Raw genomic sequence first — 12,668 nt, 5'->3', positions numbered from 1 at the left:
CTGAATGCATCAATACACGTGCTACAAGATGGTGGCGCCCATTATAAACATGCAAATCTTTACCAACTGGTTTTCTTTATTGGTTAAAATAAGAGAGCAGCTGTAAAGAAAGATGCAGGCATGGCGAGTAGTAACCATGTTACTGTAGTTGTACCCTGCAGTTTAATGTCCCTAAAATTCTCCTATTTCCTTATCTCTAATTTCTGACTGTTATCACTGGTCTGTGTCTGCACATTTATAAAACAGGAAGTGACCTGCATATTTCAATCCTTTTGTCTCCAACAATTACCACTTAGGTTCTAATCTGTTTTAAACACCCTCTAAAGCTTTTATTTAGGTTGCTATAGTCATGTTTTGATTTTATTTTCCCATAATGCATAAGGCAAGCAATGCAAGCAAAAAAATGGTAATATAATTATAAGCACTATCATCATAAATAAAAAGGAAATTCTAATGTAGACCATATATCAAGGTCATTCTAAATTGCGAAATACTAAAGTCTTAGTATTGTGTTATTTTATACTTACAGATTATCTATGTAGCAAGAAATCCAAAAGATGTTCTGGTTTCATTTTATCATTTTCATAAAATGATGGAAAAAATGGATAAAGTTGAAGACTTTGAAAGGTTTTTCAACCTGTTTACTTCAGGATTAGGTAATTTTCTATCTCCATGATTAAATATAAGACAATTAAAATAGTGAGGATGTGTAGATCAGTTCTTGTTTTGCTTGAAATAATCTGTTTTCATTTATTTTACCTATATCACTTTCTTTAAATTGATAAACCCCTGTATATGAAGGTAGATAAATGTAGATGAAAGAGAGTTAGACTTTGAAAAGATGAGTTTAGTCAGATAAAGTATAAGTTGTTCTAAATATATAAACTGTTGTATAGGGAAATATTTCATTTGCAGTATCATGGTTGCAGCAAAACCTTGTGACATTTTGTATGCCACCTGCAAAAATAGTGTACAAAAGATCAGATTACATGTTAGGGGTTTAGAAAGAATGAATCTACTGAATATTAGAGTGAGTCTGAAAAGTACTAATGCCAAGGATAAAGAGATGAACATAAACATGATGGTATGTTGAAAAATCTCCTTCATCACTAATTATACCTCTTAACATCATTATATAAGGAGAATATTGTCTACGCATTGGCATTTTATCAACACATATCTAATTCTAGGTTTTAAGGTCATTAGAAACCCTGAAGAAATATACAGGAAGGCTAAAAATGTTAAAGGGACCCTTAACACTTGTCTTCTAATAATCCCCAAAACCTACTTTTCTCCAACATTGGTGTGTCCGGTCCACGGCGTCATCCTTACTTGTGGGATATTCTCTTCCCCAACAGGAAATGGCAAAGAGTCCCAGCAAAGCTGGCCATATAGTCCCTCCTAGGCTCCGCCCACCCCAGTCATTCTCTTTGCCGTTGCACAGGCAACATCTCCACGGAGATGGTTAAGAGTTTTTTGGTGATTTAATGGTGTGCAATACTTTTAATGCCTTAAGACACTGTGGTGAAATTTTGGTAATTTTTGAACAATTCCTTCATACTTTTTCACATATTCAGTAATAAAGTGTTTTCAGTTTGAAATTTAAAGAGACAGTAACGGTTTTATTTTAAAACGTTTTTTGTGCTTTGTTGACAAGTTTAAGCCTGTTTAACATGTCTGTACCTTCAGATAAGCTATGTTCTATATGTATGAAAGCCAATGTGTCTCCCCATTTAAATTTATGTGATAATTGTGCCATAGCGTCCAAACAAAGTAAGGACAGTACTGCCACAAATAATGATATTGCCCAAGATGATTCCTCAAATGAGGGGAGTAAACATGATACTGCATCATCCCCTACTGTGTCTACACCAGTTATGCCCACACAGGAGGCCCCTAGTACATCTAGTGCGCCAATACTTATTACCATGCAACAATTAACGGCTGTAATGGATAACTCTATAGCAAATCTTTTATCCAAAATGCCTATTTATCAGAGAAAGCGCGATTGCTCTGTTTTAAACACTGAAGAGCAAGAGGGCGCTGATGATAATTGCTCTGTCATACCCTCACACCAATCTCAAGGGGCCATGAGGGAGGTTTTGTCTGATGGAGAAATCTCAGATTCAGAAAAAATTTCTCATCAAGCTGAACCTGATGTTGTGACTTTTAAATTTAAATTAGAACATCTCTGCGCACTGCTTAAGGAGGTGTTATCTACTCTGGATGATTGTGACAATTTGGTCATTCCAGAGAAATTATGTAAGATGGACAAGTTCCTAGAGGTTCCGGTGCCCCCCGACGCTTTTCCTATACCCAAGCGGGTGGCCGACATAGTAAATAAAGAGTGGGAAAAGCCCGGCATACCTTTTGTTCCCCCCCTATATTTAAGAAATTATTTCCTATAGTCGACCCCAGAAAGGACTTATGGCAGACAGTCCCCAAGGTCGAGGGGGCGGTTTCTACTCTAAACAAACGCACTACTATTCCTATCGAAGATAGTTGTGCTTTTAAAGATCCTATGGATAAAAAATTAGAAGGTTTGCTTAAAAAGATTTTTGTACAGCAAGTTTACCTTCTACAACCAATTTCATGCATTGTTCCTGTCACTACGGCAGCGTGTTTCTGGTTCGAGGAACTAGAAAAGTCGCTCAGTAGAGAAACTCCATATGAGGAGGTTATGGACAGAGTTCACGCACTTAAATTGGCTAACTCTTTTGTTTTAGATGCCGCTTTGCAATTAGCTAGATTAGCGGCGAAAAATTCAGGGTTTGCTATTATGGCGCGCAGAGCGCTTTGGCTAAAGTCTTGGTCAGCGGATGTGTCTTCCAAGACAAAATTGCTTAACATCCCTTTCAAAGGTAAAACATTATTTGGACCAGAATTGAAAGAGATTATTTCAGACATCACTGGGGGAAAGGGCCACGCCCTCCCACAGGATAGGTCTTTTAAGGCTAAAAATAAGCCTAATTTTCGTCCCTTTCGCAGAAACGGACCAGCCTCTAATTCTGCATCCTCTAAGCAAGAGGGTAATGCCTCACAGCCCAAACCAGCCTGGAAACCAATGCAAGGCTGGAACAAGGGTAAGCAGGCCAAGAAGCCTACCACTGCTACCAAAACAGCATGAAGGGATAGCCCCCAATCCGGGACCGGATCTGGTGGGGGGCAGACTCTCTCTCTTTGCTCAGGCTTGGGCAAGAGATGTTCAGGATCCTTGGGCGCTAGAAATAGTTTCTCAAGGTTATCTCCTGGAATTCAAGGAACTACCCCCAAGGGGAAGGTTCCACAGGTCTCACTTATCCTCAAACCAAATAAAGAGACAGGCATTCTTACATTGTGTAGAAGACCTGTTAAAGATGGGAGTAATACATCCAGTTCCAATAAGAGAACAAGGAATGGGATTTTATTCCAATCTGTTCGTAGTTCCCAAAAAAGAGGGAACATTCAGACCAATTTTGGATTTGAAGATCCTAAACAAATTTCTCAGGGTACCATCGTTCAAAATGGAAACTATTCGAACGATCCTACCCACCATCCAGGAAAGTCAATTTATGACTACCGTGGATTTAAAGGATGCGTACCTACATATTCCTATCCACAAGGAACATCATCAGTTCCTAAGGTTCGCTTTTCTGGACAAGCATTACCAGTTTGTGGCACTTCCATTCGGATTAGCCACTGCTCCAAGGATTTTCACAAAGGTACTAGGGTCCCTTCTAGCGGTTCTAAGACCAAGGGGCATTGCAGTAGTACCTTACTTGGACGACATCCTAATACAAGCGTCGTCCCTGTCAAAAGCAAAGGCTCATACGGACATCGTCCTAGCCTTTCTCAGATCTCACGGATGGAAGGTGAACAAAGAAAAAAGAGTTTCCTTCTTGGGAACAATAATAGATTCCTTAGAAATGAGGATTTTTCTGACAGAGGTCAGAAAATCAAAACTTCTAAGCTCTTGTCAAGTACTTCATTCTGTTCCTCGTCCTTCCATAGCGCAGTGCATGGAAGTAATAGGATTGATGGTTGCAACAATGGACATAGTTCCTTTTGCACGAATTCATCTAAGACCATTACAACTGTGCATGCTCAGACAGTGGAATGGGGATTATACAGACTTGTCTCCGATGATTCAAGTAGATCAAAAGACCAGAGATTCACTCTGTTGGTGGCTGACACTGGACAATCTGTCCCAGGGAATGAGCTTCCGCAGACCAGAGTGGGTCATTGTCACGACCGACGCCAGTCTAGTGGGCTGGGGCGCGGTCTGGGAATCCCTGAAAGCTCAGGGTCTATGGTCTCGGGAAGAGTCTTTTCTCCCGATAAACATTCTGGAACTGAGAGCGATATTCAATGCTCTCAGAGCTTGGCCTCAACTAGCAAAGGCCAAATTCATAAGGTTCCAATCAGACAACATGACAACCGTTGCATATATCAATCATCAGGGGGGAACAAGGAGTTCCCTGGCGATGAAAGAAGTGTCCAAAATAATTCAATGGGCGGAGGATCACTCCTGCCACTTGTCTGCGATCCACATCCCAGGAGTCGAAAATTGGGAAGCGGATTTTCTGAGTCGTCAGACATTCCATCCGGGGGAGTGGGAACTCCATCCGGAAATCTTTGCCCAAATAACTCAATTATGGGGCATTCCAGACATGGATCTGATGGCGTCTCGTCAGAACTTCAAGGTTCCTTGCTACGGGTCCAGATCCAGAGATCCCAAGGCGACCCTAGTGGATGCACTAGTAGCACCTTGGACCTTCAACCTAGCTTATGTATTCCCACCGTTTCCTCTCATTCCCAGGCTGGTAGCCAGGATCAATCAGGAGAGGGCCTCGGTGATCTTGATAGCTCCTGCGTGGCCACGCAGGACTTGGTATGCAGACCTGGTGAATATGTCATCGGCTCCACCATGGAAGCTACCTTTGAGACAGGACCTTCTTGTTCAGGGTCCATTCGAACATCCGAATCTGGTTTCCCTCCAACTGACGGCTTGGAGATTGAACGCTTGATTTTATCAAAGCGTGGGTTTTCAGATTCTGTAATAGATACTCTGATTCAGGCTAGAAAGCCTGTAACTAGAAAAATTTACCATAAAATATGGAAAAAATATATCTGTTGGTGTGAATCCAAAGGATTTCCATGGAACAAGATAAAAATTCCTAAGATTCTATCCTTTCTACAAGAAGGTTTGGAGAAAGGATTATCTGCAAGTTCTCTAAAGGGACAGATCTCTGCTTTATCTGTTTTACTGCACAAAAGACTGGCAGCTGTGCCAGATGTTCAAGCATTTGTTCAGGCTCTGGTTAGGATCAAGCCTGTTTACAGACCTCTGACTCCTCCCTGGAGTCTAAATCTAGTTCTTTCAGTTCTTCAAGGGGTTCCGTTTGAACCTTTACATTCCATAGATATTAAGTTACTATCTTGGAAAGTTTTGTTTTTGGTTGCTATTTCTTCTGCTAGAAGAGTTTCAGAGTTATCTGCTCTGCAGTGTTCTCCGCCCTATCTGGTGTTCCATGCAGATAAGGTGGTTTTGCGTACTAAGCCTGGTTTTCTTCCTAAAGTTGTTTCTAACAAAAATATTAACCAGGAGATAGTTGTACCTTCTTTGTGTCCGAATCCAGTTTCAAAGAAGAAACGTTTGTTACACAATTTGGACGTAGTCCGTGCTCTAAAATTCTATTTAGAGGCTACTAAAGATTTCAGACAAACATCTTCCTTGTTTGTTGTTTATTCTGGTAAAAGGAGAGGTCAAAAAGCGACTTCTACCTCTCTTTCCTTTTGGCTTAAGAGCATCATCCGATTGGCTTATGAGACTGCCGGACGGCAGCCTCCTGAAAGAATCACAGCTCACTCTACTAGGGCTGTCGCTTCCACATGGGCCTTCAAGAACGAGGCTTCTGTTGACCAGATATGTAAGGCAGCGACTTGGTCTTCACTGCACACTTTTGCCAAATTTTACAAATTTGATACTTTTGCTTCTTCGGAGGCTATTTTTGGGAGAAAGGTTTTGCAAGCCGTGGTGCCTTCCATTTAGGTGACCTGATTTGCTCCCTCCCTTCATCCGTGTCCTAAAGCTTTGGTATTGGTTCCCACAAGTAAGGATGACGCCGTGGACCGGACACACCAATGTTGGAGAAAACAGAATTTATGCTTACCTGATAAATTACTTTCTCCAACGGTGTGTCCGGTCCACGGCCCGCCCTGGTTTTTTAATAAGGTCTGATGAATTATTTTCTCTAACTACAGTCACCACGGTACCATATGGTTTCTCCTATATATATTTCCTCCTGTCCGTCGGTCGAATGACTGGGGTGGGCGGAGCCTAGGAGGGACTATATGGCCAGCTTTGCTGGGACTCTTTGCCATTTCCTGTTGGGGAAGAGAATATCCCACAAGTAAGGATGACGCCGTGGACCGGACACACCGTTGGAGAAAGTAATTTATCAGGTAAGCATAAATTCTGTTTTTCTTATAAATAAAAATAAAATAATCACTGTTGTTTATTTTATCTGTTCCTCTTACCCCAAACTTTTCAAAGGGATTGTTTTGAAATACAGTGTTGAGCCAGTGCCAAATTTCCTATGTAAGCTGCCATATTGTAGCGTGCGTTACAGGGCTCAGTAGTCACATGACACAGCATATTGGCTGTTACATACAGTACTTAGAGGAATATAACATTTGCCTGCAGCGTGTGAGCTGCAGTGAGACACATATATTTCTCAGTCAGGGTGTAAATAGATTTAATTTGCCAGTCTATTGTATATAATACACATTATGCAGCAAATGCTAAGTGCATTACTTATGTTTTTAACTTCCCAACACACATTTATATTTTTTTGAAACTCCACAAGTTTTCTGCTCTAAGCAGTGCGTTCAGGCACTGTTATTGTCAATTACTGACATGCTCCAGGAGAGGGAGGGGGAAGCTATAACGGAACGGAGTGAAGTTTGTTTGTGCAGATGATTTCTGCTTTTCATGACCTTTGATCCTGGTAATGTGAATCACTAAGGGCTGACAGTCAGCTTAGTATTCGTTTAGCAAGGATCGTTCCTATGCATTATTTATCAGTGTGATCTACTCCTGTCACTGACAGGAGATCACACTGATAAATAATGCATACCAACGATCCTTGCTAAACGAACACTAAGCTGTCAGCCCTTAGTGATTCACATTACCAGGATCAAATGTCATGAAAAGCAGAAATCATCTGCACAAACAAACTTCACTCCGTTCCGTTATAGCTTCCCCCTCCCTCTCCCCCTCCTGGAGCATGTCAGTAATTGACAATAACATTGCCTGAACGCACTGCTTAGAGCAGAAAACTTGTGGAGTTTCAAAAAATATAAATGTGTGTTGGGAAGTTAAAAACATAAGTAATGCACTTAGCATTTGCTGCATAATCTGTATTATATACAATAGACTGGCAAATTAAATCTATTTACACCCTGACTGAGAAATATGTGTCTCACTGCAGCTCACACGCTGCAGGCAAATGTTATATTCCTCTAAGTACTGTATGTAACAACCAATATGCTGTGTCATGTGACTACTGAGCCCTGTAACACACGCTACAATATGGCAGCTTACATAGGAAATTTGGCACTGGCTCAACACTGTATTTCAAAACAATCCCTTTGAAAAGTTTGGGGTAAGAGGAACAGATAAAATAAACAGCAGTGATTATTTTATTTTTATTTATAAGAAAAAGTAGGTTTCAGCTATTTTCATTAGGTGTTTAATGTCCCTTTAAGACTGTTAGTGAGTTTAAGAATAGAGGTAAACAGACATTAGATTGTGATTTAAATTGTTCTAGGTATGAGGGTTTCTTTCCTACTTTAGGGTGTAAAACCTGTAAATTCTGCTCTAAAGTGAGATCTGTTACAACCACACAAACTGGAAAGGAATTCTATATCAAATATATAATACTTTGCAATCATAGCAATGTATTTTATTTAATTCAGTGCTCATGTAATCCAATATCTTGGACAGACAAGTAGAACACTAAGAAACATAGAAACATAGAAACATAGATATTGACGGCAGATAAGAGCCATAGGCCCAGCAAGTCTGCCCGACCTTACCTAACAGTATAAACTTATCTAGTTCGTAGGATAGCCCTATGCTTGTCCCATGCATTTTTAAAGTCCCCCACAGTGTTTGTTGCTACTACCTCTTGAGGAAGTTTATTCCATAAATCAATCACTCTTTCTGTAAAGAAGTGCTTCCTCAAATTACTCCTGAATCTACTACCCTTTAGCTTGAGCTCATGACCCCTTGTAGTTGAATTTTCCATTTTATGTAAAATACCCACAGCCTCAGTTTTACTAAACCCTTTAATGTACTTGAAAGTTGCTATCATATCACCTCTTTCCCTTCTCTCCTCTAAGCTATACATATTTAGGTCATTGAGCCTATCCTGGTAAGTTTTATTTTTTAGACCATGTACCATTTTGGTAGCCCTCCTTTGCACAGATTCAAGTTTGTTAATATCCTTCTGAAGATATGGCCTCCAGAACTGCACACAATACTCAAGATGAGGCCTAACTAATGATCTATAAAGTGGCATAAGAACCTTACTATTTCTGCTGCAAATACCTCTACCAATACATCCAAGCATTCTGCTAGCCTTACTCGCTGCATTACTACATTGTTTACTAAGTTTTAAATCATCTGAAATAATAATTCCCAAGTCCTGTTCCTCGTCTGTAACAGTCAGTAAAGTGTCATTGAGTCTATAATTAACATTTGGATTTTTCTTCCCTAAATGCATTATTTTACACTTTGCTGTGTTAAACTTTAGATCCCAGTCGTTTGTCCAATCCTCCAATTGTTGTATATCACTTCTCATTTTGTCTACCCCCCCTGGAACATCCACTCTGTTACAAATTTTTGTATCATCTGCAAAGAGACCTGAACCTACATTAGGTAATATCTTCTCTGTAATAAGCATGGAGTGAATGACGCAACATCATAAAATTACTTTAGGAAAGCACATCATAAAGACACATCTGCCATTAAATTCTGGGGTATAAAGAGAGTTAATAAGAATAATAGAAGGGGTAATTTTGAGAGACTGTTGATGTTAAAAAGAGGCAGAGCTAATTTATAAATTCAAAACACTTAAACTCCAATGGTTAACTCTGAGCTAGAACTTAATTTTCTTATATAATGGTAAAATATTTTCTATGTAATGATAAAGGATTTAATTGCACTGTTTGGTAGATTTTTCTTGTGGTTTAAGTGTGGTTAATATAAGTATGAGATATGCCCATCCCACTGTATGAAAACAAAGATGTTTTGAGTCAAAAAGTCACCTGTAGCATATAAAGCAACTAAGATTGGTAGGATTTTGAGGATTGCTTGAACTCCTTGTTTTTTCTAAAATAACAAACCAAACGTACAAACAAATAAACAGGGGGCAGCCAGTTCTACCCAAAAATATACTGAGAGTGAGCCTTAGCATGAGTAGCAGTTTGTTTGCATAGCACCCAGGTCTACGTTTAAATGAGAGTTTTGTAAAATATGGGATAGCGACCTGAGGTGCTGGGCATGTTTCCTGACATAACTGATCCACATAATATAGTGACGCGGTCTATGTTATTAGTATTGTAAACCCAGAGTTACTTAAAATAGTCTCCTACAAAGTTAGTGTGTGTTGGATATCACCTCTGGGTTAAGTTTTGTGGTAGTGCACATAGTTCAAATAGACTATAAATCCTCAATCCAAATCAGAACACCTCTATGAAAATGGGATGAGGCAGTAAAGTCCAGTACATGCAGAGCCCAACTGAGAACATTTAAAATATTGTGTTACATAAATAACAGATATGTTCAAAATTAGTTGGGTTCTTGGCTAAGGAGAAAGAGCCAGTGGGTATCACTCTTATAACACTAATCAAACAAATATACAAAATAAAACAACACAAATAGAACAGCGACAACTAAGACAGAATGTGAGCCCTTCCTCTTTTTGAGAATGAGGGTTATAACAGTTTGTGATAGGTATAATGCTGGGTTATTATGGTTGCAATTCTAAGATATTAAATTGTATGGCACTAAGTTTTAATTGCGAAGATTAGTGTACTTTCACCAGACTAGCATACAGTCAGGCAACATGTGATCTTATTAGCTGCTATTATGAAATAAGCAGATAATATGCTAGTTATAGTGCATGAGCATAAGACATTTAATAGGATTTTCATTTTGAATGGCTCATAATGTATATAAGGCCAGTATATAGATGTGAGTTTCATAAAAGCGGGTCCCAGGACTTAGATCAGAAAGTGAGGAAATTAAGTTAAGTTAAATGAGGAAAGGAAATCAGTGCCAAGACAAAAGGGAGGGCTAGACTACTACATAGATTTTTATCTGAACGTTGTGTTAGAGTCTCATTCATGGAATTATAAATTAGAACCAGTGGCGGCTGGTGACTTTTGAGGATGGGGTAGCACTAGCTCCGCCCATTTTAATGTGTGTGTGTATGTATATATATCTATATATAACTTATATTATCAAATTTGCTTCATTCTCGTTGTATCCTTTATTGAAAGAGCATCAATATCCCACTGAGAGCTAGTTGAACATATTGGGTGAGCCAATGACATGAGGCATATATGTGCAGGCACTAAACATCAGTTAATTCCCAGTAGTGCATTGCTGCTTTTGAGCCTACCTAGGTATCCTTTTTTACAACAGATATCAAGAGAACAAAGCATATTAGATAACAGAAGTAAATTGGAAAGTTGTTTAAAATTGTTCTATCTGAATCATGAAAGGAAACATTTGGGTTCCATGTCCAGTTAAATATTTTATATTACAATCTAAAGTTGTTTTATGCCACAATAACTTAAAAGATTTTGCCTGAATAAATGTAGCTTTAATCAGTCATTACACAAAACTGTGTAATGTGACAGTTGTAGATCGCTGCCCCTTTAAACACTAATAATTCTGTTTGTGGTTCTACAAAAAGAAAAGAGAGAGCAGTCTGGGCTCAGCTTTTTTAAGTCTTTTCAGAAGTTCATCATTTCCCCAATAAAGGTAGACAGACCTCACTCATAGTATACATACACACACAAATTCAAATATATATATATATATATATATATATATATATATACACTCACGCACACATATACATACACACACATATACATACATACATACATAGACACACAAATATATATATATATATATACACTCACACACACATATACATACATACATACACACACACACAAGTATATATATATATACACTCACACACACATATACATACACACACATATACATACATACATACACACACAAATATATATATATATATATATATATACACTCACACACACATATACATACACACACTGTAACTGCAGCTTATGTCAGTGTGACTGTGTGATATAAACTTTAGGACAGCAAGTAAGAATGAAATGTTTTTTAAAAAATGGTCTTAAAACTCTTCTCAGTAATTTAAGACGGCTGCTGGTTTAACAATCCCTACTGGAACTAGAAGGGTTAATTAGCAAAAGTGGTTCCCTGCTTACTTTTAGAGAGAGGCTGGCCAGATTTATTTGCGGAGGTGACTGCCAGCTCAATACAAACAATAAATCAGAGATTCAGTTCAACACATGGAAGGTCCTTACCTTTATAACCCGACAGGTCAAGACAGCCATAAAACGCACATTTCTGTTAGAGAAGCACTGCAGCAATCTCTGTGCACACTTTCATCAACAGGCTGCTTAGATTTATTTGCCGAGGTGACAATTCAAATACAATTGCCTCGCTATCGGCTCCCACCATGCAGCAATCCCTTAACCTGTACTATACATACACACAACTTGGAAGGAAGTCCCTGTGCTAACTATCTAATTACTTGCAGTGTCGGGGTAAATAATCAAAAGCACACTGACTCAGTCAGCAGTTGTACCGAAGGGAAGAGGGACCGTCTGTGGCCAGATTAAGTGCTGTCTAATTGCTGGGAGTGCGGGGACCCACATGCAGTGAAATGAACGTTACTACTAGCAGTCAAGGGTCAATCTTGGGTAAAGCCTTTACTGAGGGTTGACCGCTAGTTCATTTCACTGAGTGACAGCACTCAATCTGGCCACAGATGTTCCCTCTTTGCTACACCTGCTGGCTGAGTCAGTGTGTGTTTTATTATTTACCCCGACACTGCAAATAATTAGCCGTGGATGGACCCGGGGTGGTTACACATAATTTACCTCTGAGTGAGCCACACTGGAGAACTGTCTAAGACTAACAGTCTTTAGCACCCACCTAATAGAGACGACAGTTAAAGTTCTACAGCTCGCCGCATACACTTCACCACTACTAAGTGAGGAGCCCGGTTGCCGCCAAATATGTGCAGACACTGCAGAACTATTAGGGGACATCACATAGCGACTTCTGCACCACAGGTAGTTCCACCCCTGCTCTTACCTCCTTAGACTGCTCTTATTAAAACTGGTGCTTGCTTACAGGCTTGAGGCTCCACTCCACTCCACTGCTCCAGCCCAGAGAGCTCCTCTCAGCTCAACTACTATCTCCGCAATGAGATTTCGCGCAGTTGAGCTGGGAGGAGCTTGTCAAGCGTCATCACGTGACTGTGAGTGATGACGCTCTTCTCTGTCACTGGCTGCTGCTGGCCTGCTGCCTGTCTCTCTCGTAACACCTC

General features: G+C 39.6%; 1 protein-coding gene across 1 annotated transcript in view; it reads left to right on the top strand.

The window, feature by feature from the left end:
• LOC128643798 (amine sulfotransferase) overlaps positions 1 to 12,668 on the top strand; it is a gene marked incomplete at its 3' end in the record, with an annotated part of 123,730 nt that overhangs the window by 95,500 nt on the left and 15,562 nt on the right. The window contains exon 4 of the mRNA XM_053696621.1: positions 530 to 656. Within this exon, the coding sequence (XP_053552596.1) occupies positions 530 to 656 (127 nt within the window). The remainder of the gene's footprint in view (positions 1 to 529; positions 657 to 12,668) is intronic.

Source organism: Bombina bombina, unplaced genomic scaffold (assembly GCF_027579735.1).
Source record: "Bombina bombina isolate aBomBom1 unplaced genomic scaffold, aBomBom1.pri scaffold_629, whole genome shotgun sequence".
Lineage (NCBI taxonomy): Eukaryota > Metazoa > Chordata > Amphibia > Anura > Bombinatoridae > Bombina > Bombina bombina.
Note: the sequence above shows the minus strand (reverse complement) of the source record. Positions and strands in the feature narration are given on the sequence as shown.